Here is a 27,662-nt window from a genome sequence, read left to right on the forward strand (position 1 = left end):
GGTCCCAACAAATCTGTGATACTATTCTAAAAAGGACTTCACATAGAGTGTTGCAGTGATGAAGTAAAAGCACCCCCTACCCAAGAGTGGCTGAGCCCGAGTATCTCTGTAGCTACACCCAGAGCCACTCTGAGGAAAGGAGAAGGGTTTAAGCTTTAACTTAATTGTGGTGACCAGGAACATTAATCATTTGGAACATTTATGTGGAATTATAACACACACACACACACACACACACACACACACACACACACACACACACACACACACACACACACACACACACACACACACACACACACACACACACACACACACACACACACACACACACACACACACACATATATATATTATATAAAAAAAATGGACTGAATAGTCAGTGTGTGAGAAAAGGAAGAGGTTGGGACAAGCAATGCAATGATTGAAAAACTAGAAGATGTGAAATGTTTTTGTGAGGAAGCATCAGAATATGGGAATTACTGCTCACATCTAGACCTAAACTTCGGCAAGATACTAAATTTCACAAATCTGATGAGTTTAAGATATTTATAACAAAACCACATAAGTGCTGGTAAATTCCCAGATGTTCCTTCTTAATATTTGCAGCAAACATCATTTTAATATTCCATCAATATTTAGCAGATCTGTGGAGATTCAGGTTCTTCCATTTTCAGTGTCAGGATATTAGGTCATTACTGGTTATAAGAAAAAGCTGAACCAGCAGAAAAAAAAGAAACTTGTATTACTTTAGACAGTCAAATAGCTTTTGTGGCTCTTGGAAATTTGTGCAACACTAAATACTGTAGTAGGGAAAGGGTATCCTTCCGTGTCCTAGATGTATTGGTGATGTGAGAGGAGGAGGATGAAGTTAGACAGACACACATATAGCTGTGGTCCACCTGAAGCACACTGGGAGGTCTTTGAAGGAGGGGTTTAGTATATCAGCTCCTTAGGCATTTCCCACGAAAAGTTGTTGCGACCAAAGTGACCATAAGCTGCTGTTGGCTGGTAGATCGGCTTCTTCAGGTCAAGATCCCTGCAAAAGAAAGTACGTGCAACTCACATGAACTTCGCGGAAGCATAAAACATGAACGATCGCATGCTTGTTAGGTGAATTTAGACACAACAGGATACCTCACAATAATTCCTGGACGGAGGTCAAAGTTCCTCTGCACAATTTCTAGCAGCTCCTTCTCACTCTTCTGGGAGGTCCCATAGTCGAAGATGGAGACTGAGAGTGGATAGGCAATTCCAATGGCGTAAGACACCTAAAAGTGAGCACACATTAACACCATTAGCTGAGACACACGTACCCAGGAACCACAGGGAGATGAAAAAAAAAGCAGCTACATGCAGTTAGCTACCAACTCAAACAACATCTATTCAAATTGGAGAGAACACACAAACAAAAGCTCTTCATCCTCAGGCACAAGATGAATTTGTTTGCCAAGTTTTTTTTTAATTTGTTTACAAAGTGCATATTTAAATGAAGACATCACAGCAGACGCAGAGGCTGCCAAACTGTTTTTATGACTTTTGTACTTAAGTGATGTTATTTTGTAAAATGCATTCATGGAAATAAACAATGTGTTGCAGAAAGACATATTTGTTGTACTATCTCTGAATAATCTCTTCGTAAAAGACCCAGCTGACAACAGGATGATGTGAGAAGAACTCTCCATATAAAAGAAAGTGCCATGTTTATCAGAGACTGACTCTTTGATACTGGTTTAATATTTCAAAGCTGTTTAAATCAATCCACTGGACTTCAAGAGAGTTTCTTGAAGACTTTCTTAAAGACTGAACTGAAGAAACCTCTTGAATGAGAGGCGAAATGTCTTCAAGAAACTTTCTTAAATAACAATGACCCGGATAACTGAGAACCTACACATACATGGTTTATATGCTGTAACATACACCCACCTGGACCAGCACACGCCTGCAGAGTCCAGCTTTCACTAGAGATTTGGCCACCCAACGAGCAGCATATGCAGCAGAGCGGTCCACTTTTGTGTAGTCCTTTCCAGAAAATGCTCCGCCTCCGTGGGCACCCCAACCACCGTAAGTATCAACGATGATCTTACGCCCAGTCAAACCAGCATCACCCTATGAGGAGGAGCAGAGTAACGTTATTGTTTTGTTATAAATGAAGACGGTAGTGAATGATATTCTGATCTCACCTGAGGTCCTCCAATAACGAAGCGGCCACTGGGCTGCAGATGGTATATGGTTTTATTGTCAAGGTATTGGCTGGGAACCACAGCTTTCACCACCTGCTCTTTCAGACAATGGCACATCTCTTCGAAACCTACATGCTCATCGTGCTGCACAGACACCACAACAGTGTGGACACGCAGCGGAACCATGGCACCCCGATCCTGCCTGTACTGAACGGTCACCTGGCAAAACAGAAATATGTCAAAACTAATAAAATCTGGAAATATATATGTAGTATACCACATGGTAGAGAATAACTGTAATAAAGGGTTATTTTGTGAGAAATAAAGATGAAACTAAATGGTATCTCCTCATCTAACCTGACTTTTGGAATCAGGGCGGAGCCATGGCAGCGTTCCATCACGACGCAACTCAGACAACTTGGCATTGAGCTTGTGAGCCAAGACGATAGTGAGGGGCATGCACTCCTCGGTCTCATCAGTGGCATATCCAAACATTAGACCCTGTGAGAGATGCAGCCACAAACCACAGCATGGAGTAAGATTCAGAAAATCATCAGTAACTTCCACCTCCACATCCTCGGCTCCAGCCGGGATCAAACAGAAACGTAAAGATGAAGATACGTAGGCATATGTGACCTGGTCCCCGGCGCCCAAGTCTTCATCTTTTCGATCCAGGTGTACACTCCGAGCGATCTCAGGTGACTGCTGCTCCAAAGCAACCAGCACATTGCAGGTCTTATAGTCAAATCCTGTAGTTTCAGACAAAATATTTCACCTCAGTCTTCAAAACAAACTCTCTTCTAATCTGGAACAGGTCAGGTCACCAAAAAAACCGTTTCAGACATGGCTCACGTGTGTGTTACAGTGATGTCACTCTCACTATACCTCGTGGCAAAACTGATGGCATTACAAACAGGTCAATGTGTTGAATAAACATAACTGGACTTGTAGGAAAAGCTTGAAGACATTTGGTCTTAATAATTTCCAACTTTCACTACTGTACCTTTGTTGGAGTCATCATAGCCAATATTTTTGATTGTATCCCTGACAATCTTCTGGTAGTCAACAACGGCACTGGAGGTGATCTCCCCCACCAGTAGGATCATCCCCGTCTTAGCAGCAGTCTCTGAAGACACGATGACACACAGTATGACTGATTAGAGTAAGACTAAGTGTGACACATCATTAAGAAAAGGGCTTTTAGATGGAATCAAGCTGACTGTCTCGTATTTAAGTAACATGCTGACAACTCTCACAGTACCATCTACAAGAAATTCTCCCATGCAAGATACAAGATAACAAAAATATTCATGAAAACAGTAATCCAGTTTTTTTTACACATATTCGATAAACAGTTCATAATTAGACCAATAACTATGACGTGATAAAGTTCAGTCAGACAACAGCAAGACAAAAGGTAACTTAATTGTTGTCAAACACTGGTGAGGTAAACATTAGCACAATCACGCACTCGCACATACTGTATTAAAGAGGTGTGTCAGCTAAGTTCATGCAAAATCAAATAAACGGTCTTCACTGACTAGATGTGATGAATTTACTTCCCTGCCTTGCTACCAGGTCGCCTTTTTCATGTTCGCTCATTTAAGCATTCATATCCAGCTCTGGCTCTGCCTGTTTCTCAATGTTTAACTCCTACACGCTATACTTGTATAAAAGATTAACGTGAGGTACGAACTAATGTGTACATATATATATAGCGGTGATGCTCCAAGGAAAATGTAGATTTTCCTCACCACCGCTACCAAGTTCTTATACATATGAGGATATTTATATAAAATAATGAGCATGGTTTCAGTCTGGTCTTGTGCAAAGTGTCACAAGATAACCTTTGTTGTGAACTGGCATAATGTAATGGTAAGTATCCTGACTCGAAAGATCAGTTTCTACTGAGGGCAGGACTTCAAACATTTTGGATGTTGTGTAAATTTTTCATTTCAATGCAAATTTAAATGAGGTCAAATCCAGCGAAGCTGTCACAGCAGGATAAAGTATCTTAGGATGGAACTAATCACCACTTTGGGCAGGTTTAACAGGCAACGCAGCAAGTTTAGAATGCAGCCTCACGTATACATGTACAAAGCCGAACACCTACATCACCAGCGAGCTCTTACTGTCTTATCACTGACGTCTTTAGTAAGATTTCTACTTGGCAACACAGGTTTCAACAACAAATGCTTTGTTACATGAGTCACTATGATTCAGTCTGCTTTGATGTTTGAAGACTTACCACATGCCACTTTGGCATTTGGGTCTTGCTTCAGGTGTGCGTCCAACACAGCATCGCTGATCTGGTCACAAATCTTATCTGAGTAAAACAAAACATTTTAGCATGCTTGCCTGAACGCTTTAAAACATATCAAGGTGAGGCCATTGTTCAGGTTTTCAAGAAAAACATGTTGAGGGAAGGAAAATTGTTACATACAAATAATTATAGCCTAATAAATAACACTAATAACACTAACTAAACATACTGCTTCTGGAAAATACAGCAGTTTGAATGAAGCCAGAACAAGTATCAAACATTTTTTAATTGCATGTATAACAACAGGGATAATGATCAAAAGAAATTATGAGAAAAACCTGATTGGATATTTCTGTCAATTCTGTTCAAGATCTGAAAGAATCTTTCCTCCTTCCTAAATTATACAGCATTCACAGACATAGCTTAAATTTTATCAGCAGGTAAAGCTGAGGTTTACTTATAATAACAGTAATAATAATAATAAGAACCAAAGTGTTATAATTATTATTATTAAAGTGTGGCAGTACAACATTTTTGTGTTGTTGTACATTTTTGTTGTTGTCATTGTATAAAACTTTAAATTTGGCCTTGACCTAGCTTTCTCAAGGTCAAGTTCATCATCTCATTTTCATCCCCTTTGCCGCCCGAGTTTTTTGTTTCATTTTTCTATCTGCAATAGTTGAGAGGATATTTGGTGAACTGACGGACGGACGGAAGAACGAACAAACGAAAGGACGGACACACAAACACTGACAATTACAATACATCACCGCTTTGAAGCGGGATGTATTAATAATAATAATAATGTAATAATATTTCCCTACCTACTTTCAGGGTAGGCAAGTAGTACCTGACTAGTGCATAGACTAGTGCATATGGAGAAAGCCTGGGTGAGTAAGACCATAGATCAAAGCTAGTGCATAGATAGATCAAAGCGCTATCATTCTGGGAAATAAGAACAGAATGGCTTATAACTCGCCTGTAAACATACTTTCCCCCCCCCCCACACATAACAGACAAATCGATGTTCGACAGATCACCTTCCTGTCCATCTGGATAGTTGGTCTGACTTTGAAAATTAGGTAAAACTAACACCGTCCAGCACATGAACATGACGTAATACTGCGATGACGCAACGCCTCATGGCAGCTGTGTTGAATAAAAGTACAATACACGTGGTCACTGTTTATGCGTGTGATATTAAGTTTGTTCCTTTAGCATGTAGAAGATCCGTAATAAAAACACGAAACAACCAAAGCTGCACACAGGAAGGATGTTTACAAAACGAAGCTGCTGAGCGACCACGGCCAGAGCGTCCTTATTTGGTCGGGTGGTCGCGTGCCTTCCGGTTAGCTGTTCCAATCAGAGGACGAACTACTGCAGACCGGAAGTTGGTTATAAGTTCAAACTTACCAGGGTGTCCTTCTCCCACGGACTCTGAAGTGAAGAGGAAACAGTCGTCGATGGGCGGGTTGTCATGGTAACCGTTGGTATGGCCGTTCATTTTTGTTTTGTTTTTTGTTGTTATCTTTGTTTTTTGTTTTTTCTCGTTTAATTAAAACTGGCAGCTAATACCGAGATTTTCTTGTTAAGGTCAGAGGCTGGTCAGGATGCTCCGTCTCCAAACGGGTCTGGGATCAGCTGATAGTTGTCAGCCTGCCGGTGAGGAGCAAAGCGGCTCCACAGCTGCATTTATACAGTATGGCTGTACAACTTTTCAGACTCTTCCAGTCATTTCCCTTCAGCCAATGTTGTTGTTGGGCATAGTCCACGTGATCAAGTGGGCGTGTTCACTTTGATGAAAGACGTCACTGAGCTTCAGGGTAAATTACAAGCCTTTGATGTTTGGACTCTGGGTGCGTCAATCAGTCAGCCAGCAAGTGGTGTCAATAACACCAATAGCATGAAAAGTTTCCATCGCATTTTGACACACCAGCACCATCTGGAAAGGACCCAGTTGTTACAACTGTCTGTGAATTTGGGCCTATCTACAGCTGCCATGTTTACCTGTGCAGGTGGGTGTGATGGAGTGAGGCCGTTGGCCACCATGTAGCTTTTTTAGAGGCTTTCCATCAGCCTGTGCTTCAACTCTGCTACTCGCTGTCTGGTGTGCGTAGGACCGTAAATCAAAGCTAGTGCTTTGATCTATGAAAGTAGGTCAGAAAACTAGCTTTGATCTTTGACTTATGCGAGTAGGTCAGCGTAAAATTTTGAATTCAGGGGTGTCGCAGGATGTTGCAGTCTCTGACTGCAGTGGTTATTGTTGGTTTTTGAGTTTAACGTGTCCCTATAGTTCACCCCGGAGTGAGGCTCTGTCTAAACATTGATTTAGTCACATGACCTGGAGGCTCCTGCATCTGTGTTTTACAGCAGCTATGGTTTTTCTACCACCTCAGGACATGACGACACATTTGACAACTGGGATGGCAGAAAAATGGTGAGAGTTTCAATGATGTATGTGGAAGGGTGGGGTGGGGGGTGCACTGGGGTCAAATTGATCTTTGATTATTATTTTTCTGTTTTGTTGAATTTTCAGCAATAATTGCCAATGTTAATTTAGAACAAAAGAAAATAAAGCTTTCATCAAGTTGTGTGAGTCCATAATAGTATTGAGAAAACAGTAAGTTGAGTATCACACACACACACACACACACACACACACACACACACACACACACACACACACACACACACACACACACACACACGCAGCTAACCATGTTTGCTTCTGAGTGCTGGTTTCAAGTATAATGTGCTTGTTGACCTATTTTATATGTAAACTCTTGAAATAAATCTACTTTGACTTTTCAACAACTTATTCCGTCTTAGATTGACACTACATTTGAATATCTGAATATAGTCTACAGATATCATTATACTGTATACGGAATTTGTAGGCCTTAAGCTGTTATTAAATATAACTTAAAAATAAATGTATAGAAAAACTAAAAACAGGGGAGCTGGCAGACTTTGGTATGTCTGAAAGATTTCCATTAATTAAGCATGGCATTAAGATGAGATTTGAAAACAATAGGTCAAAGCATTAAAAATGCTTCCTCTGGAGGGCATTGTGGGCTTTCTATCTGTAAAGCACTTTGAAATGTCTTCTGATATGATTCAGCGCTATATAAATAAAAGTTGATTGATTGAAAAATGTAAAACGTCGTTCTTTTAATTTTATAGCATAACATTAAGCACGCCACGGAATTTCTGTCTATTTCTCGTGTTTAACACGGAACATTGCAGGTGTTCTCCCAGGTCAGCAATAAACCAGGGTCCAAACTGCAAAAACAATCAATATGGAGACACTTCTGCAGAGCAGGACCATGTCTAAAGTTAAGGCTATCATGAACAACACCAGCCACCCCCTACACACAACATTCTCCCAGCAGAGAAGCACCTTCAGCGGCAGACTGCTGTCACACAGCGCCTCAACAGAGAGGCTGAGGTCCTCCTTCGTGCCCCGTGCCATCAGGGGGTACAATGACTCTCTCAGGAGGAGCGTGGTGGGTGGGTGGGGGGGGTGGCGGCGAGCTCAGCACGCGGTTGAATGGATTTTATTGAATTTTATACTGTTTATATTTTATAGTTTAGTATGTCCTGTCAATTCTGCATGTGTCTGTTAGTGTAGTGTATGTCTTGTGGTATGTCCTGTGATGTCAGTGTTTCTTTTTCTCCTGGTGTTTATCCAGTATTCGTTATGTAATGCCTGAGCAGTGGATATGTGCAATTTCCGCCGGGATTAATAAAGTATGTATGTATGTATCCATCTATCCATCTACCTATCCAGCTTCTGACATAATTGATTTCACAGCAGCTTCAAGCACTTCCTTCCACTTTTGTCTGTTATAGACTCATCATGTGACTTGAGTCCATGTTGGTATGTCGGAGTCCAGACAAACACAAAAGTAAACTTCTTGATGGTTTGAAGCAGCGTTTGATCAGTAAATTGTATTTCATTTGTTTATTTTCTTATTTAATTTCCATTTGTTGTTCTATTTGCACACAAAATTGGATGAGTCACATCTTCCTAAACATTCAGCCACTGGCCATTGGGCAGGGACTGTATTTACAAAGCTTCTAAGGAAAACTGCATCACTCTCAAAAGGCACACAAGCATGTGGATAATTCACACGTACTGAGGCAATGAAAAACTCTATGTTCTTGGACGCATTATATTATTTATGAATAAAGACCAAGAACCATAGAGTTAAAATAATATTCAAAATCTGGTCAAAAATTCACATATTTAATACATTTTTTAAGACAGTCTTGCACTCCTACACACGCAAACACTCCCGTGTGAACTCTGTTACCATCAATACTGTTGACATAGATTCATACTCTTTTCGGTAATAACTGCTCTCATTCATCACGGGTTTAAACTGACCTTGGTCTCACATTCAATATGTTAGTTTACATATGATATGTATATACAAAAGCACTTGTCTGGACACATCCGTGACTCAGAAATACACAGTGTATGACATGATAGTGGGTTCAGAAACAGAGAGCTGCAGGTCTATCATCAATGATGTGGAATGTTTGCAAACTACCTAAAATGTATGTAAATGGGCTGCTTCTAAAAACAGAGGCTGGAATCAGAATGCATGAACTGTCCTGTTTCTCTACAGTACTTGTGCAGTATCTCCTTTAACTATTGATTTTTCTGTTCAATACAGTGTTTGTTTCACCTGTCTTTCCTATCTGTTTGACCCCTGTGGGGCTAACCTGAGCTGGTCTGTGTTCACCTATGATGGCTGCGATCAGGGCCTCTGGAGCCGTCACCCCTCCACCTGGAGACACAGGGCTGCGGGGGCTCAACGGGCTTATGGTGGGAGAATGAACAACGTCAGGGGAGACCAGTCGTTCCTTCTTAGCAGCGGAACAGGGAGAGTGACTGCGAGTCTGGCCCTCTTTGGTGCGAGAACCAAGGCTGAGGCCTTGCAGGGTCGGAAGGGGTTTGGAAGCGAGAGCCGGGACGGCGGGGCTGCGGCTGCGACGGTGGCGATGGTGGTGTTTGCCAGTTTTAGGGCTGGGGCTGCGGGAGTTTGGTGCCAGTAGAACCAGAGTGCTATCATCCTCCGAGCTGAAGTCTGAGCTGTCGCAGCGATGGACGGTGGGGCTGTGGATCGGCATCTTGATCTGGGCAGGGTGCCAAGAGAAGAATAAAGCATGTAGCAGGTTGTTAAAGAAAGCAAATAACTGGAGGTTTGTAATCCCACCTGTCCAAAACCTTTATTTAGGCAAGAAAGTAACTCTACAGTAACTGTGAACTTTAGTGTCACACTCCTGAAGTTTACTCTCTACCTTATTTTTGTAGTTCTTCTAAGTTGTTCTGTGCAACCTTAACTTTCAATAGTGGCCAATAACTGTTTGAGAGTAATTTGATAGTGTTCATGGGATGATTTTCCATGGAATGATCCTGTCAGCACACAAAACAACAGCAAACACATTCAGTAAAAGTCAGACACACAATCAGCCCCGCTGGTGTTCTCCTCATGAAAGAGACCAGCCTGAACATTCAAAACAGGCCTTGGAAAGGCCTAAAATAAAATAAAATAAAGTAGTCATTGTTTGCATTTCAAGCCATTCTTTCAATACTTAAATACTGCTATGCACCAACGCTGTACCCATTAGGAAATGGTGCCAGTTTTGCCAGTGCGAAGTTAATTGATTTGCAGAGAGCGTTGAACCCAACCACGTTCAATACCTTGAAGGTATTCAGAGCAAACCTTTGCCAAAAGTGGAGGCTGTCATTAAATGAAGTGTCACTGTGATGTCTATTCATCTGCTGGTGTTTCTTACCTGAATGAGTGTTGACAGTCCAACAATGCAGTTCATATTATTACTGTAATAGCCCAGGATGTAATCACAATCATCTCTGGGTAAATCTTCCTCTGAAAATGTTACCTGGGGAGGAGGGAAAGGGAAAGCAAAACTGAATCCAGCTGGAGCACTGAATGTATGACCGTCAGTATTTCACTCACCTGTGCCGCATGCTCTCCCTTGGCCCATAAGTAAGCCTGGTAGTCTTTGTAATGTCTGAACCCAACCTATTCAGGAAAAAAAATTGAACACTGACACTTGAAATTGTAAAAACTGACCCAGCACCTTTAAACAAATGAACCCTTACCTTGTATATTGCTATCCAGTCCCATGAACTACGCTGATAAGTTGACGCAAAAGTGAATCTGACTGTAGCATCTGAAACTTTAGACCATTCCTTATTTACCTGCAGCTCCACCAAGGGTACATCCACCTTGAAGGGGAACTAGAAAAGAAAAAAGCACAAAAAAAGAGCATAGAAACATAAATTATCAATTGACAGCAAACTGGAAGAATTTTACAAACTATTGCCTCACTTGCAGTGAAAACAGGGCAGAAACAGGCTTGTGGTCACTGTTGGTGTAGTCCATGTGACTTTGGTACACACGCTGTGTTACTTTAGTTGCTCCTCCCAACCAAGAGGTCAGGCCGCGCTGCAGTGCTGCATTGTGGGTAGGGACTGGGGAGCCGGTGCGACGAAGACGCCAGAGAATGCGATCTGTCCAGGCAGGTTTCCTCTTCTTAGCACTGACAGAAAGGAGATAAAACAGGGATGGACTGTCACAGCTGGTGTGAGCTAAATGAAAAACATGGATGTATTTAAAATTTCCAAAATGTCAAAGAGCAGCTCTCCAGTGGGAGTTTCAATTTTCAACCATGGAGAAAAAAACCCCACAAGACCAAATAATGAAAAAAAGTTCCCAAATGGTAAGAGAATACCTGGTGTCATAAGTATGGGTGCCCACATCAAACTTATAAGTAGGTGGGAATTGTAGGGGTCCTTCATTAAAGCCCTCCAGGATGGACTCGGTGGTTTTAGCCATGTTGAGCTGTGGAGTGAACAGAGGAAAGGTGACGTTCCTTCACTCTGTGCTAGAGTGCTCTCTATTGGTCATGTTTGGTGTTCAAGAGATAGACAGACGTTTTTAAAGGCTGCAGGTTTTAAAATACTAAAGGGGTCTCACCTGATCCCGCTCCCACAGAAGTGGCAGTTTGTTGCTGTCGATTGCACATTTCACCACGTGGATGTCATAATCTTCGATACGGAAATTTAAATCCCCAAACCAAAAGACAACACTGGTAGCAGAAAAAAAATCAAGTAGAAAAATAAAATGATTGAATTTTAATTCAAAAAGGGTAGAATTAAATGTAATGTAACTGATTTTAATGCATTTCTTATGGATGGTTAATCTTCAGCTGAGGGAATATTATACAAAATTTTCAATGTTGTCACCCACTCGTGGTCCAGCACACCGGTGGCAGTCCCTCCATCAAACTGCTGTTGCTGCAGGATGCTTTCAAAGTCCTCCATCCGCTGCTCCAGGTTTCTCATGTGAGCCGGCAGGTGACAGTTGAGAAAGCACACCGGGTGGCCAAACACTGTCATCCTCGCACTGACACCCCCTTTGTTTCCCTTAAAGTGAGAAAAAAATGGACAAAGAAAGAATTTTTAAAATGCTAAATAAAAAAATTAAAAAAGCCCATTAGCCACTGAACCAGGAAGCCAGACAGCCTGCTGCTGCACTGACCTCAAAGAGAAGGTGACATCACCAGCAGAAAGTGATGCTGCTGTCAACACGCACAGGAAGGTCATGTGCCAAAACATGCACCCAAGCATGCCAGCAGGAAGTAGCACACGCCGCACGTTTAACACCCCACTCCTTTCCCTTTAAACCCTCACACAATTGCACCACAAATTTTACAGTGTGATAAACCTTTGCAGCATCACTTTAATGCGCAGCACGTACCCAGTATCCTCCAAGTCCTGTACGAGTACTCTCTGTCTGCACACCTCTTAGGAAAGGAAGATGGCAGTATTTTGAGAAGACCAGCAACAGGACTCCTTGCATGCGTTGGGATGCCACCTAAACAGATGGAACACATATAATATAATACATATCAATGCTATAGTCTGGATTTTATAGTGGAAGAATTCAAAGAGAAGGAAAAAAACTCATCAGATTTCACTGTGCTGACCAAAACATATCCAAAAGGACTGAGCGTGTCCATGCAAAGCTCACTCCACTGGTCTGCAAACAGAACATCCTTCAGCCGCTTATTGATCATGGAATTAACTTCCTGGAGTCTGTGTGGTGCCAGAAAAGTAGAAACCATCATAAAGAAGTAATGAGCATCAGTAAAAAGGACCGTGATGAGTATCAGGATGGGACGGCTTGAAACACACACAGATGACTGAGTGGGCACTCACGGCTGTCTCGCTGGCACTGAAGTAATACTTGCTTACCCGATGATGAACATGTCAGTGCTCCCATCTGAAACATTCGATCCGAACAGAGAGATGATGTCATCTGGCGGGACAGCTGAGCCCACATTCCATGTGATGATGGCGACCCTTTCAGAGGATAGAAACACTGGGAATGCTGGGCATGATTTAAAAGCTTTACATGCTGGAGGGTAAAAATAATCTGTGCTGTAATCCTCCCAACAGTGGTTGTGAATATAGAAGAAGATCGGCATCATTACAGACTCCGTGTCTTGATGGTGATTGAAAGTGTGTGTGTGTATGTGTATATGTACATGTGTGTGTGTGTATGTGTGTGTATGTGTGCTAAAGACACTGTGCCTTCACTAATTAAACTACCAGCTATTCTACTTTATTTTTATTGCAGAAACCAGAGAATAACCCACCCAAGCAAGTCACAATTTCTCTTCAGACTAATTATTTGATTGATTATTTGAATTGCGTGGAATATGTTATTCAGTTTATAACTATGGAAAAGAAAGAAAGTAAAAATGCACAAATTTTCCAGATTGGAATTTGTAAGCATTTTTTGCTTGAAATATGATTTTAATTATGAAATAGTTGTTGAAATAGATGGCACTACTTTTCTTCCACTTCACCAATTGGTGTACTAACTATATAATCATCACATCACACAATCATTCATTTTATTATTTCTGCCATAAGATCGAAATGGGCTCAGCTATAGATTCAGTTTCCTAAATGTCCAATGGGTATATTTACAAGGTTTGAAACAAGAAACTTATCACCTTCATCATGTATTTTATTTTGCAGGTTTAAAAAATTTCTAAACATGAGGTTTAATATATTTGCAGTGCATTAATGTTAATATATACAATTTTTTTGATCATTGTTTACGTACTAAATGTAATTTTGATGCTGCAGAGCTCATCACCAGAGCTCATCACAATCTTTCCACTAAGCCCAGTTTTTAAAATACTCACTGATGTCAATAGAATAAACCAGGCAATAAAACAAAATGAATAAAAAAGAGGAAAATATGGCATTGGTGATGGATTATATTTTAAGATATATACAATTTTTTGCTCAAACATAGAAATTAGTGGATAAAGTAAATAAATCTGGTAAAGGATGACAGTAGGAGTTGCAGAGGTTACTGCCACACGAAAGCCTTCAGGCATGTTTCCTCTGTAAGAGTACATTTCTGCAAATGCAAAAAGCCATTTTTATATGCAGCTGTTAGTCATGAATGAGGAACCAAACAAAACTGTGTCTCTGGGAATACTGCCAGCAAAATGTGGCTGTGTCACTCTTTTGGGCTCACAAAGCTCTTAGTAAAATTTTCAGATTTGATTCATGTGACTTCATTTGGCACACATCGGCTTTCATACAGCCGGTGAGTTCAGCTTCTTGAGCTGCATTTAGAAAGAAAGTGGAGCAACACAGCCTCAGTACTGCTAATAGAATTCTTTTTAAAGGATAATTGGTATCAAACCTCACCTGAAGTCGTTCTCGTCTGTCTTCTCTGGCTGCACTTGGCCCTGTGTTGAGTTTCCTGGAGAGGGGGTCCTCTGTGGCTGAGGACTGAGGCTGGTTTGGGGGCTGATGTTGAAGTTGGGACTCAGGCAAGGCTGGCCTGTGGAGGCCTGTGGGCTGCGAGGACTCTGAGGACTGTTAAGAGAGATGGAGGCCTCTATTGGGGAGTGTGGTGCCAGATTGGGACTCTGAGGTCCTGGGATACAGACTGGAATCAAGGGCAATTCTTTAGAGGAGTCAACCGAGATCCTGGTTTTCTTTTGAACAAGTTTAGTTCCAAACGCAGTTGGTCTCGGTCGGCTTATGCTTGCCGGAGTGAACCCAGGATTTGTTTGCCCTGACTGTTGATCTGTTGGTTTCATAAGTGTAACTGCAGGCTGCATGGGGCACAATCCAGGCTGTTTTCTGAGCACCCCTGCTGGGCTGATGGGAGGTGCATCCTGGAATACAAGCTGTGGAGGTAATCCGGTACCAGCTTCGATCATTGCGCTGGGACCAGATTGTACTTTGGACCCGCAAGGCGCAGCGCTGACTTGTTTCTGTTGCATGCGATCCATGAGCCTGCAATCCAGAGTATATTAAAAATTAAACTTTGAGATACAGGGTGTGTAAATGACGTCTTTTTTTAAACTAAATCTTCAATGTGCCTTCAGTTATGCCACACAATCTCTACATCAGTGGTCTTCATCAAACGTGAGTCTACAGAGGATTTGCCTGAATTGAACAGAAGGTGAGGGAATGCGTCCCATTTTACTGAACAGATGTCCGCATCACACTCCCCAGATGTCCCCGATGACGTTATCAAGAGAATTCAATTTGGCCTGGCCAGCGGTGGAACAGGCCCTCAGATCTTTTCCTGAAGTGAAAGTAGCAGCACCATGCAGTAGAAATTAGTGCTGCATTCAAGTACCACCAAAACAAGTGTTAAAAGTACTAAATTTGAAACAGTGACCCATTTAAGAATCATATATTACAAAGTAAAATGGGTAAAGTAAAACCTAATTAAGCTAAGTAGCTCTAATTTTAAATGTGTTCATTTTCACTGGTGGGCTGAGGTCTTAACTGAGGGCCTTTGTCCTTGGTTATAATTTTGTTGACTGGCAAAGTAAATTAACCTCTGACCCTGGTTAATAGGAGACTGATAGAAGCTGATCATCAATATCCTTACATCACTAGCATCACCATTAAAACACCACGTGATCACTCACCTTAAGAGACTGAACTGAGTCAGAGGGATGCAGCAGATCAAGGCTGCACATAATGGATACACGCCAATGTCAACAGATACTGTAATGAGGCGGATGTGGCGACATGGGCCTCCCACGCAGATATTATACACCTTTACTTAATTATTCATGACATGCAAATGAGGATTTCTTTAGAATGCCTGCGTTGGCCACCTTCTAAAACGCAGCTTGAGCAGTCAGGGTCGCCTTAAATTCACATTAAGAGTGAAAACTTTCAGCGCCTCAATAGCAAACCGCACATTTTCATCTTGATTGAGAATTTAGGTCTACAGAAGAACTCCATCACAGAGAAACAACCCACAAAGCACATGGAGACAGACACAGGCACGAAACTGCAGTGTACGCCCACAGCCCTCATCAACACATCTGTCTTACCTTTCATGCGTCCCCCCCACCCCACACCCCTCCTCCCCCAAGGTGAACCGCAAAGGTGATCTCACAGATCCACAGAGCGGATTGGCATCAGTCTTAAGTCTTCCACGCTAATCAATCCACGTACAGGTGAGAGCAGGATCGGTGATAATAATAATAATAATAATAATAATAATACAAAAATAAAATTAAAAAAAAAAAATCCGACCCAGGAGCGCGCAGGACGGACCCGTCAGCACCGCGGACAGCGGACGTTCCCGACGCGGTGCAGGTCTGTCAGGACAGGACACGGTGACGTGAGATTCGTCCGAAGTCCTGCATGAGGACGTTTGTGCTGTGACACAACTGATGATCAGTCCTCATCCCAGTTATCACGGAATGTGGCGCAGTTGGCTTGATCAGCTGTGCGCCTTTCGGTCATCGTTGCGCCTCAGCCATCCACACACCGACCGACCCATCGCCTCTCTCTCTCTCTCTGTTTCTCTCTCTCTCTCTCTGCCCCCCCCCCCCCAGATAGAAAAACATGATATGGGTACCTGGGGGCGGGTAGAACAAGAAAGGCAAAAAAAATAAAATAAATCAGCTATCAATAAAGCGCGGCCGACCATAAATAATTGAGCATCTGTCGTGTCAGTGACGCGTTAATCTGACATTAGTGCGTCATTGATTGCTGCTGAATTGATCAGCACGCCTATAATTAAGAGCACTCCAGCCGGTCGGGGCTGGACGCCCTTAAAATCTAATACAGCGCCGCAGATAAACCTTTCATCACAACAAATACAGGAAACCCTGTGTTTTCACATTGCGGTTGCAACGACATTGAAACTACAAATTTCTACTAATTTACGCAAGGAAATGCATTCCGATAACGATAACCTCTAGTAAGAAGGTTATTATTATAAATGTAATCAATATTGAAGTGATTGTAGTTGCGGTGCCCTGCAGCACCTGTGGAAGGAAGTCAAGATGGTTCCTAGTACACACCAAGCTCACAAAACACAGGATGCTAAAATGTCCAATTTAACATTTATCAGTACACAATTCATGTCTTTAACAATAAAGAGCTGAAGTTTGTGATGTTAGAATTCAATTCATTCAGGTGGAGAATGCCATCATTACCTTTTCCACAAGTAAACATGAGTAAACAATTGCACACTGTGGATTAGTAACTGTACTTCTCCCACATTCACATGAACTGAAACAAGAACAGATTGAATAAATCATGAACAGCTTTCAGGCAAATAAAATGCCTCTACTGTATCGTTCCATTTATCTTCAGTGATGTACAACAATCACATGTTTAATGAAAATTATATTTATTAAAAGTCTCTTTAATGCTCTCACAATCAGGACTGCAACAGAATCCTGATAATGTTCATTCCCAGAGTCTCTGTAGCTCTGCCTGGGATTAATACAGATGTGTAAGCTCATAGGAATGTATTCATCCTCACTGCCAGCTGTCCACTGAGAGCACAGAGACAAACACAGGTCCCTGCTAACACACAAACCAATATAAACATTATAAGCATTTACATTCACATGATGCATCAGTCGGATACAACTCCCTCATGACAAATGTAAAAACTAAAATATGCAGTGTGAGTTTTGCTCATGCTTGCATGCATCATTCATAGAATTGCAGCTGATGGTGAAAGCAGTCTACAGTCTCTTTTTGGTCTTGACCAGGCCTTTCTCCACCAGGCAGCGGTAGAACTCCTGGATGTACGTGTACACACACTTCCAATCTGGCTCTTTCATCTGGACTAAGTCATCGGCGTCCAGCAGAGCAGGGCAGCCTGCCAGCCTCCTGCAGACAGGGACACGATGACACGAGAACATAAAGTCACATTGCTGTTTTCTGAAACGTACTACAGGAGCTTGTTTCTGACAGGATGCCTTTGCTTCTTCATATAAGGAGTGAAGACTCACTCTGCAGTGCTAAAAGCCAGCTGGAAGTTTTCCCTGGGTTTGTAGGGGTTGAGGGTCGAGTACTCAAATGCGTCAGGAAAGAACCGGTGTACCAAAGCACAGAAAGCGATCCCATCTTTCCAACTCGAAGAGAAGTTCTGGATATCGACCCCCTGTCTCAAGGCAGAGGGAAATCAGTCCAAAACAAGGAGAGGTAGAGACTGGGACAAGAGGGGTGGAGTTATACGAAGCTCCACAGTGCAATAATTCACTAGCAAAGGGTCGGGGCATATTTACCTCATATGGCTCTGTTTTGGCCCTACACCAATCAAGAAGCATCTGCTTGACATTTTTAATATTTGGTGCTGCAGCAGGACATTTCTGGGCTGAGGCCACAGCAGCACTGGCCTGACTGGGAAGAAGAAACAAAGACAAGAAAATATGCACTGCATGCACAGAAAGTACAGCGTATACATAATAATTATCTTGGCAAACGCTCTGCTGAGGACTTTTTTTTTTCAGTGAGGAAGATTACTATACATACAAGCCGATTTTGCTCTGCAGGAGCAGTCGGATTTGTGTTAGTAGTAATAGCATTGATGCTGAGGCTTCAGTTGTGGCATTAAAGGTCTCATCCGGATCAAAATGTCTATTATAAATTAGGATTTATCTCTTACACCATGTAATGTCTGATGGATAGAATCAGTGCTGTTTTTTATGGATGAAAAAAATGACTGTTAAAATCACTCACCTTCCTGCTGATGGAGAGGGATGACTTGGTGAGTCTAAAGGGAAGCAGATAATTAAATAACCAACAAGCAACTTTAGATAAGATACCAAACATGACAGCATGCTATGGAGTGTCTTATAAACACACTGTTCTTTGCTGGCTGCTGGTTCATAGATGCTCTGCCTACGCTAACAGCTACGGCCGTTGTACCCCCCTTGCTCAGGCCCTGCTGTTTCAAATCCTGCTGCCTGGATCCTCGGTCCTGCTCCCGTTTATCTGATGAGAGATGGAGGAGAATTTATCAATGGATAAGTGAGGGACATTATTATGGTAAATCATATTTTACTTTTTCATGGGAGCAAGTATCAGCTTTCACCTCTCTTTTTCTTCATCAGGTCCCTCAGCGCAGCACGAATCATACGTCTTTCTTCAAAATCTGTGGCATTGTCCAGCTAGAGAGATAAAGTGATGGGAAACAAAGTGAAAAGAAAGAAACACACAATGATGTATAACATGACTTCACATAAAAAATTCCAAGTCTTTCAGGGGTGATAAAAAAGTCCACACAAGAGATCTGGTAATCACTTTCCTTTTATCAAGAAAAGACTTATTGCTCCAGTGGAAATAAAGCCAATTAACCTTGATGTTGGATTATATTGAGAAACATCTCTTTGTCAGAATGATGACAGAAAAATGATCAGCGGAGTTAATGTAAATTTGTGATTTTAAATTCAATTCCATCAGCAATTCCATAATATTTGATGCTGATGCAGTCCTGCATTCCACCTACAGAACGTTTAAACTCGTCAACGCACCATCTTGTTGAGAACCTCTTCATCCTCAATAGCGGCCAGTTCTTCCTTGGTCAATGATGTGGATCCAGTACTTGTTTTAGACTCCATGTCTGAAAAGAAAATCTAGTTGATTGTGCAAAGACATGTCAGTGGTGAGACACGCAGGGACATCATCATCTTTTTCACATGGCTCAGAAATAGGTTTAAACCATTCACACGAAAATAAAATGATTTCAATGGACCAGATGAGATTCACTACACAGAATAACAGTAACTTAAATACAAACTGATCTAGTGTTTGTTTTAAATATTTGTTTTAAAATGTTTATCTGACTGAATCACACCTCTGTGTATCTCTGATGCTGGCTAAGTGCAGCGGAGACGGTGAAAAAACTTTTACAAATATAGTAATGCTGTGGAACAAGACCGTTGTTAAAGGAATCTGATAGCAGCAGGAAACTATGCACTCAGCCATAGTAGAATTTACATTCAACGGTCACATTCAAGTCTGATAGTACAAAAAAAACATGACAAATAGGAGCGTTGATTGGTGGCTGCTGAGGTGAAGTGTCACTCACCTGTGTGAACTTCAGTTTCCACTAGCTTCTGTGTTATTTTTTTAAATCTTCAGCTCCCCCCCTCTCCTCGATCTTCTTTTAGACTTGTCTGGAGGGCAGTGAGATCTCAGCCTTGACATCACACCTCAGACCACAGCACTTCATAAGGATGCGTGTTTGGAGAGCGAGCGGAGGTTGCTTACATTAACTGCCCAAGATGGGAAGAAAGAGGAGGAGACAGGAGCTTCTGTCACCCTGTGCAAAGTCTCTCCTCCTCTCGTCTCTACATCCTGGATGATGTCATGTGAAACTTCATGTGAAACTTTTTTTAAACTTTTTTTTTTAACTCACATTTCTCACTTTAGTTGCTTTTAGAGAGGGTTTCAGGCAAACATTTGGGGCAGAAAACAAAGAGTTAACCAGTTTGCAAATAAGTGAGGAGTACTGCCTTATTCAGGCAAAAGTACCACCCTGTTAACAGAGGCAGAGGAATCTCTGACACACACACACACACACACACACACACACACAGACACACACACACACAGACACACACACACACACACACACACACACACACACACACACGCACGCATACACAGACACGCACACACACACACAAACACCCCCCCCCACACACCATATGCAGTTTAAGGCTAGTTTAGATTGAGCTGATCAATCATAAAGCAGAACAACTGCTCCACCAGGTGGTGAAAACACATCTCTGTATAACCATGATGTGGTTATACGGAACATTTTAAATGTATACGTCTTCATCATAGAGGTTAATGGTTAAAGTATTTAAAGCTCTGTCTCATTCTGGTGTCCAAGAAAAGAAAGCCACCACAGCAGTAAGAACGATACTATACCAGGATCCGAAAGGCCATTCAGTCATCATTAAATTTATTTTTGACCAATGATCATGGTGTGTCTGTTAACAGGATAACATAAAACCTACTGGATGAATTTTCATGACAATTGGTGGGAGGGTTGAGAATGTAGACTTCATCAAAGTAGATTCAGGAATTGAGCATCTTAAGACAGTTTGACTGTTTTTTATCACTTAAACCTCTTCAGAATGAGTAGGTCAAGTCCTAAAGAAGGAAAAATCAGGACCACAAAATATCAATCTAGGGAAGTTTCTATTAAGTCCTTCTACATCGCAAGAACATACAGGACATTTATTGAGGGTCTTCCCTGTGGCTCTGCTGGAATAGATGTAGTTAAAGTTATGGTCACATCCAAGGTCTAAGTGTTTGTTTCCATGGTGAAATAATCTAAATACAGGTGATGCATGTAAATAGGAATGTAATGAGTGGGCAAAGGGACACTTTAGAGGGAATGCACAGTTGCCGTAGAGGTTTTTGTTCCTCAAACATTGTTTGTTTGTGCTATTATGATATTATTAGGGCTCCAAAGGCTCATCTGTTTTTAGCAAATCCATTTATTATATACTGAATGTTTTTCAATAGTTTCCAACAAAAATGTAAAATTGCTGTAAACTATCAAGTGAAACAGCCTTTTATGGTAATAAAATTCTAGAAAGATTATATAACAAGATTAACATAAGAGAGCACGGAAATCAGACACAATAGTAGGAGCTTTCATTTGTTTTTATTCAAGCATTTGGAGACCACGTGTATATGATTATTCCATATATTTACCACAAAACCTTATCTTCAGTGGCTGCTGTTGGCATATGAAGTATTAACCAAAAAAATAAAAATAAAATATTTTCTCATCAAGGTTATGTAATAAGGCATGAGGCAAGTGTTTCATTCTTAAACCAATTTAAACCAGACATATACGACCATAAATTCCATAAATATAACGATATAACTCTTTACAGCCAAGTAGCTTTGCAAACAACCAAAACCAGTACAAAAACAGGAACCACAGGTTTTGAACAGTGTCGTTCTACCTTGACTTGTGCAACAATTGGTTTTCTCCCACATCATAATCTAATCAACATATCAATGAGAAAAAACCGTTGAACATCCATGAGTTTGTGACAGTATTAGAAACTTCAAAACCACTGCTGACGAGACGTTTCAAAACAGCTGTTCACACTCTTCCCTACTGAAACAATAAAAATGGCCATTCACATGCTGCAATTTTACTGAGGCGAAAAATCCAGTGGCATGAAATCCCAAATAAAAGTTGGTGTACTCATTCGTTCATTCATTTTCTGTTTTTCTCTCTTTCGGGGGTCCCAGGAGTTGCTGAAGTGGACTTACGGGCATAAGGGCGCGAGATGAACCAGACACATTTAAGGGTAAATCCAATGAAACGATCTACTGTACGTATCCTCTAGCCTTGGAACTCACTAAGAAATATTTGACTTTGAAATATTAAACCAACAAAGCCTTCTATAAAATTGTTTCATATTTTTGTTGCACTATTTTCAATTGATCTTTTATAATTGGCACCTCTGAAAAGTTAGCACTTGATTATGGACATCATTGTGATGTATGGCTTTGCTCTTTGTTGGACTGAACTGGTAACAGTATAACAACAGTGTCTCAAAACAGCTGCCAGTCAACCAGTGACATATCATCCTCACAGGTAGGGAATGTACTGTAAAAGACACCACAGAGCATATTTATATGTTGTCAGGGCAATGACATTCAGACTTCCCCATAACTGTTCCCTTAAGAGAACAGAAGGGACCATCACCTAATATTACATACACAAGACAGTTCAAGGACAGAATGTACTGTATTTCAGCAGAAGCACAAATTATACATATCTTCTCCCACATACAACTGGAATAAATAAAATTTACTAGAAAATAAAATAATATCAATAGGATTTAAAACACTGAAAAACAGAACATAAGACTCTCCAGCTAAGTTTCAAGTCAGTTTCTCAAGCTGTACTGTTTACTAATTTAAAGACATCCTCCGCAAAAAAATATTAAAATAAAAAGATGACATGGATAAATATGTTAGAGGCAACCTTAAAAGGACAGCTTGATTCTCTTTTTCTTCCTCCTTCTGCAGGGATAAGACCGCTAAAGTTGAGTGACACTCCTTAGAGAGCAAGTGAACCTAATTATCTGAGAAGGCTGCAGGAAACAAAATCCAGAAGCAACACTGAGGTTCATATAAGAGAGGTAAAACACAGGGATTAGGCCTCTTATTAAAAATGTGCTTCAGTAGAAGATCATGAAATGTTTGTCTATTGTTGTAACTTCTACCTCATTTTAGCAAACTTATTCAACTACCTCCTAAAATAGTAATAATAAACCATAAAAGCTGCCTACAACCCGTCCCTTTACAGTGACAGGGCCAAGTGAATGTCAGTAACAGTGCTCCTATTCTGTACTTTAAGAATGTGCCTGTTTGGGGTTGAGGAGTGCTTTCTAAACCGATCTTAAGCTCAGTCACCAGGCTGTCGTTTGTATCCATGACAGCCACCCCAAATATGGATTAGAGCCCTCTGTAAATGGGAACATTTTCACAGTGGAGTAGTAAGAATGACAGTATGACTACCTCATGAGGTATCAAACAGTATAGTTTGCTCATGCATGCATATACCGCAGTAAGGTACGTATATGTCGACTACAGATCAGGAAGAGACTCCAAACCATCGCCTTGAAAAATGCAGCCTACTCCTCTCTACAAGTTCCAGTTCTGCTTAAGAAATTAATCACCACAGTGAGGAAAAGTAGTAAGAGATTTGTCAGACCAGCGACTGACTCACAATCCTTTTATTTTTCAGTATTTTATTCTCTCCTACATCCTCTCGATTCAATCTGTTTTGTCGATCTGTTTGTCTTCTGGTCTCTGCTGATGATATGTTGTTTCAGGTCCACCCGCATTGCCACGGTACCCCACACCTGTAGTGCGAAAATTTGTCTGTCTGGACATTTGAGTGTTTTCCTTGCGTGCATCCAGGCAGCTGATGATAAACTCTGAGTTCTGGTAGATCAGTATGCCGGACAACGTCAGCACCACACCAGCGAAGCTGAGGGTGGACATCTCATTGCCAAACAGCAGCTGAGACAGCAGCAGGTTCCCTACCACACTCAGGTTGCCAAGGATATGCAGAGTGACGGCAGAGGTGAGAGTGATGACGCAGGAGCTGGCTAAATTGTACATGACTGAGCCCAGGCAACTGAGCAGAATGAAGACCCACAGGTGGCGGTCGTAATGAAGTGGCGACTCCAGCATGGCCCAATTCTCTAACGCAAGCGCTGCCACGGCCAAGATGCAGAAGCTGGGAATAGACATCAGGTAGAGCAGGAAGACTGAGTTGATCTTCTCCTCTTGCAGTAAAATACCTGAGTAAATTGAAAAAGGCACACAAAGATGAATTAGCATGAATGGACAAACTGCAAAACTGTCAACTGTAAAACTTCGCCTCCAGGCCTTAAAGATGAACACTCCCCAGCTGTCAGATCAAAATATACAGGGATAAAGAATGAGCTGATGTTTGAAAGTGTGACTTAAGTGAAAACAGAAATGAAGAGAAGGCCTGAAGGATGGAAAAACAAATTTAAACCAATATTCATATTCATGCAACCATTTTAGAAGATGTTAAGTTAGATGACATAACCCATTAGTTAGATAAAATCTCCCATCAAACAAACAGGTTCAAATTCTATTACATTAATGGATCAGTTCATTAAAAAGTTGTCAGTAACTTTTGAAGCCGTCTGATGGCAGGAGGATGTCAAGAAATTAAGTAAAACTGCCTGGAGTATTCCAGGAGCTGCAGGAAGCCAAGCATTTTAATGTAAAAGCGTGTGCTGACGCAGCTGAAATAATGTTCTCTGACAAACCTGAGAAAATGCCTTGAAATAGTCTTTAAAATAACACTTGCAGTATTGTGTTTCAGATAACATAAACCTATTAAGTGAAACCGTTTTAACAACAACAACAAATGACTGTAGATGAAAATAGCTCTCTGAAACTTGACACTGAATCATTCGGCACCTCATGCTAGAAGTTTTGGTCATGATTAAAAATAAAGTAACATCCAGCAGCTTGAATCCTCTCGACTATCTGCTCCAAATGCAAAAGCCGGACTTTTTTTCAGTCACTCCACTTCTGACTATTTCAGTTTTTCAAAAGTTAACCAACTTACAAGCCTGTCTCTGTAATGCCAAGCATATTTACTCCTCTTGGCTTAATGTCTAAAACCTTAACATTCTTCTGAGAAAAAACAACAACATCTGCTTAGGTGCTGCTCACCAGTTAACGACATGACCTCTACATATTTTCATAAACTTATTTACTTCTTCTCAACTCTAACACCTCAGTTTTATGGGGATAAATGACATTTGAGAGCTCAACTTTCCCTCATAATTACTCATAAAGAGCAGAGCACATTAGATAAATTCAGCAATGGCACAGCGTGACATCAGTTTCAGAAAGGAATGTGTCTTACTTTCAGGTCACGGCAATTGGGTGTTTTCTCACTTTAAATTGTTTCACCTCAATCTCCAGTGAGTCCTGATTCTATGTATGCATCACAATAATTCATTTTGGTCACCTCAATGCATGAATCAACAATGTTTTTGTGTCTTTCTGCTTCTTTCCAATTTCTTGAATGCAATTTGTTTAAATGACTGATTCAAATGATAGAAATGTGGGTGGCAAGGAGAAAAACTTTTGAGAAAACTTCCATTACTTCCATAATGGTCAATCTCTCTGAACTGAATATAACAAAATCAGACACCCCAAATAACCATGTTTCCAGAATGTACAGAAACCCAGCCCACTCTCACGTAGAGACACATATTGATGTCTACATCGTGTTTCCTTAGAAACCCAACGTGTTTATGACACTGCCTATTAGTAAATACATGTTTCTGATGTTGAGCTGAGGAGTGATTCACTAAAATAATTCCAAAAAAGCAAAAAAGCTGCTGCATTTGATGAGGCAGCACTAAAATAATCTCAGTCTCTAACATCAAATTATATTGATCACTAAGAAATGGAAACACTGAGCTGCAGAGTAAAAGCTGAAGTATGTTACTTACTCTGCTGAATGGACTTAACACCCCTAAGCATGGTTGCTGCAAACACGAAGAAGCAGCCAGTTTGATCAAACTGCACCTCTCCCATGATGCTGAAGGAGGCTCCCAAGCAGATGGGCATCATGGCCGTGTATTTGAGTATGTGGTGCTGCTTGCCCAGGATCAACGTGGAGATGGCCAGAGTAAAGAGCGGGGTGGTGGTGTAGATCATTTGTGCAAAAGACAGCTGGACATAGTTCAGACCCATGTTCCCAAAGGCGATGCTGGCACAAAACGTGAGACTCAACAGGAACACCTTACATTTAGCACTAGGGGTCAGGTCCTGCTCTCCAGCCCCTCGATGTCGGATGACTCCAAGTTTGATCAGCCCATAGTCCACCACTATGGCTGTCAGCATATGTAGAGCTGACAGCAGCAGAGGGTACCTGAAGTTGTAAACAGCGAATATCCATTTGTTGAGACTTGAAATGGTGGTTCCAGTCACCAGCCAAACAATAACAGCTGACAGCAGATGGAGCATCTCTGCAGGTGGTCTCCTCCTGCCTCTGACTTGCAGAGTCGCCTCGTTTTTTGTGACGCCATCGCTGATCATGTTCGTACCATTGTCCTTTCTAAAAAGGAAAACACATGTTGAGTCCACACCTCCATCTACATGAACAGTATGTTCTAGGCTATAATTAACACACAACACAACTCTTCATCTTCTCTAGGTGCGAACGAAACACCTCTACAACAAAAATATTTTCCTACACCACCTACAGACACGTGCTTGTGTTTTGCCTCTCCTCCCTGCGCATGCGCAATGACACGTTCAAGAGCGGGAGAGATGACGAGGATTGTCTGGAAAAACAGTACGCCCATTCTCCCACACGGGGACATGTCATTACTCTGGAATGCAGTAGTCAACTTATAAATGACGTCCCAACGTCAGGGACCAGGACACAGAGCCGGGGGGAGCAGTTTAGGTATCGGGTTCAAAGCTGAATGTGCTGCAACTGAAATTAAACCTCATGCCATACAGCAGGATGGCTTGAATAAATAGCTTACTTCATCAACTGGGGTCTTGTGATTCCCAGGAGTGGGAGAACCTGCTTGTTACACCTCACACCGTGTCGCATTGGCTAGCTAGACGTTTCACATGTGAGAGTGCTAATCGTTACCAAAAAACAAAGCAAAATGTTTTGTCTCATAAATGTAGAGTAAGGTATGTTTTTAGCTGACCTTTGTTGCGGACTGAGCTGTCACTCGACACCGACTAGCTAAACGACTATTGGCTTGTGCTGTCTTGCTAACGTTAGCAAGAGACCCTCTCTGGCTATGGAAGAGCTCGTTAGCCAGTTCCTACAAAACAAACTACGGTTGTCTGTACGCTTTGTTGGGATCCATCCATACACCGAACAGCAGCTTCATAGTTAACCAAAGTCAGTGACATTCTCTCACAATCGTCTTTTTTTACCTTGTTATTCGACAAGTACCTTGACAGCACCGAACAGCATCTCCCCAAATTCCTGTTATTGGTGTCACCGTGTTATGAGTCAAGCAGGAGCAGCGGACACAGTTGACGGTGATTGGTTGGTTTGGTTTAAAGGGCCATGCCTTTCATTTCAAGTCGTCTTTGTATTCTACGTGGATCTTTAATCAAGCCAGAAAATTGAACGAGCCGCGTTCAACGTCTCAGCTGCGCAGGTTCTTTAGTGTCGGAGCCTCACGTGTAGATGAAGCGTTCAGGGACGACGATAAAATCCGTCCTCGATATTACTGTACACGAGGAAATGAATAGGAACATGAGGTAACTTAAGGTTTTAATTTGATCT

At 41.5% G+C, this 27,662-nt stretch overlaps 4 protein-coding genes across 9 annotated transcripts; all 4 read right to left on the reverse strand.

Annotated features, from left to right (window-relative positions):
• Nucleotides 1–377: 377 nt before the first annotated feature.
• On the reverse strand, nt 378–6,288 carry mat2aa (methionine adenosyltransferase 2Aa). Of its 3 annotated transcripts, XM_068334900.1 has the most exons (9): nt 5,860–6,288; nt 4,432–4,509; nt 3,187–3,309; nt 2,820–2,932; nt 2,541–2,684; nt 2,184–2,402; nt 1,927–2,109; nt 1,138–1,271; nt 378–1,039 (listed from the first exon to the last, which is right to left on the reverse strand). In XM_068334900.1, the coding sequence occupies exons 1-9, from the start codon at nt 5,948–5,950 to the stop codon at nt 937–939; spliced, it is 1,188 nt and encodes a 395-aa protein (XP_068191001.1). In that variant the 5' UTR covers nt 5,951–6,288; the 3' UTR covers nt 378–936. The 3 variants fall into 3 exon arrangements, with proteins under 3 accessions (XP_068191001.1, XP_068190999.1, XP_068191000.1); XM_068334898.1 differs by having other exon boundaries at nt 2,541–2,932; XM_068334899.1 differs by lacking the exon at nt 5,860–6,288 and adding an exon at nt 5,487–5,736 and having other exon boundaries at nt 2,541–2,932.
• A 2,124-nt stretch (nt 6,289–8,412) lies between these two features.
• LOC137608480 (phosphatidylinositol 4,5-bisphosphate 5-phosphatase A) lies at nt 8,413–16,298 on the reverse strand. Of its 2 annotated transcripts, none has more exons than XM_068334896.1 (13): nt 16,082–16,298; nt 14,219–14,815; nt 12,740–12,847; nt 12,472–12,580; nt 12,243–12,359; nt 11,733–11,908; nt 11,460–11,571; nt 11,215–11,324; nt 10,812–11,022; nt 10,583–10,720; nt 10,437–10,502; nt 10,255–10,359; nt 8,413–9,591 (listed from the first exon to the last, which is right to left on the reverse strand). In XM_068334896.1, the coding sequence occupies exons 2-13, from the start codon at nt 14,809–14,811 to the stop codon at nt 9,100–9,102; spliced, it is 2,337 nt and encodes a 778-aa protein (XP_068190997.1). In that variant the 5' UTR covers nt 14,812–14,815; nt 16,082–16,298; the 3' UTR covers nt 8,413–9,099. The 2 variants fall into 2 exon arrangements, with proteins under 2 accessions (XP_068190997.1, XP_068190998.1); XM_068334897.1 differs by lacking the exon at nt 16,082–16,298 and adding an exon at nt 9,757–9,871 and having other exon boundaries at nt 9,463–9,591; nt 14,219–15,184.
• Nucleotides 16,299–16,887: 589 nt separating this feature from the next.
• smtna (smoothelin a) lies at nt 16,888–20,072 on the reverse strand. 2 transcript variants are annotated; one of them, XM_068334987.1, is made up of 8 exons: nt 19,884–20,072; nt 19,327–19,415; nt 18,888–18,963; nt 18,659–18,787; nt 18,533–18,566; nt 18,079–18,193; nt 17,803–17,954; nt 16,888–17,680 (listed from the first exon to the last, which is right to left on the reverse strand). In XM_068334987.1, exons 2-8 carry the CDS (start codon nt 19,411–19,413, stop codon nt 17,533–17,535), a joined length of 741 nt encoding a protein of 246 aa, XP_068191088.1. In that variant the 5' UTR covers nt 19,414–19,415; nt 19,884–20,072; the 3' UTR covers nt 16,888–17,532. The 2 variants fall into 2 exon arrangements, with proteins under 2 accessions (XP_068191088.1, XP_068191087.1); XM_068334986.1 differs by having other exon boundaries at nt 19,327–19,428.
• Nucleotides 20,073–21,457: 1,385 nt separating this feature from the next.
• slc35e4 (solute carrier family 35 member E4) lies at nt 21,458–27,408 on the reverse strand. 2 transcript variants are annotated; one of them, XM_068334926.1, is made up of 3 exons: nt 27,305–27,408; nt 25,852–26,459; nt 21,458–24,147 (listed from the first exon to the last, which is right to left on the reverse strand). In XM_068334926.1, exons 2-3 carry the CDS (start codon nt 26,438–26,440, stop codon nt 23,615–23,617), a joined length of 1,122 nt encoding a protein of 373 aa, XP_068191027.1. In that variant the 5' UTR covers nt 26,441–26,459; nt 27,305–27,408; the 3' UTR covers nt 21,458–23,614. The 2 variants fall into 2 exon arrangements, with proteins under 2 accessions (XP_068191027.1, XP_068191028.1); XM_068334927.1 differs by having other exon boundaries at nt 27,324–27,385.
• Between the last annotated feature and the right edge of the window lie 254 nt (nt 27,409–27,662).

The sequence above is a fragment of the Antennarius striatus genome, chromosome 15 (genome assembly GCF_040054535.1).
Source record: "Antennarius striatus isolate MH-2024 chromosome 15, ASM4005453v1, whole genome shotgun sequence".
Lineage (NCBI taxonomy): Eukaryota > Metazoa > Chordata > Actinopteri > Lophiiformes > Antennariidae > Antennarius > Antennarius striatus.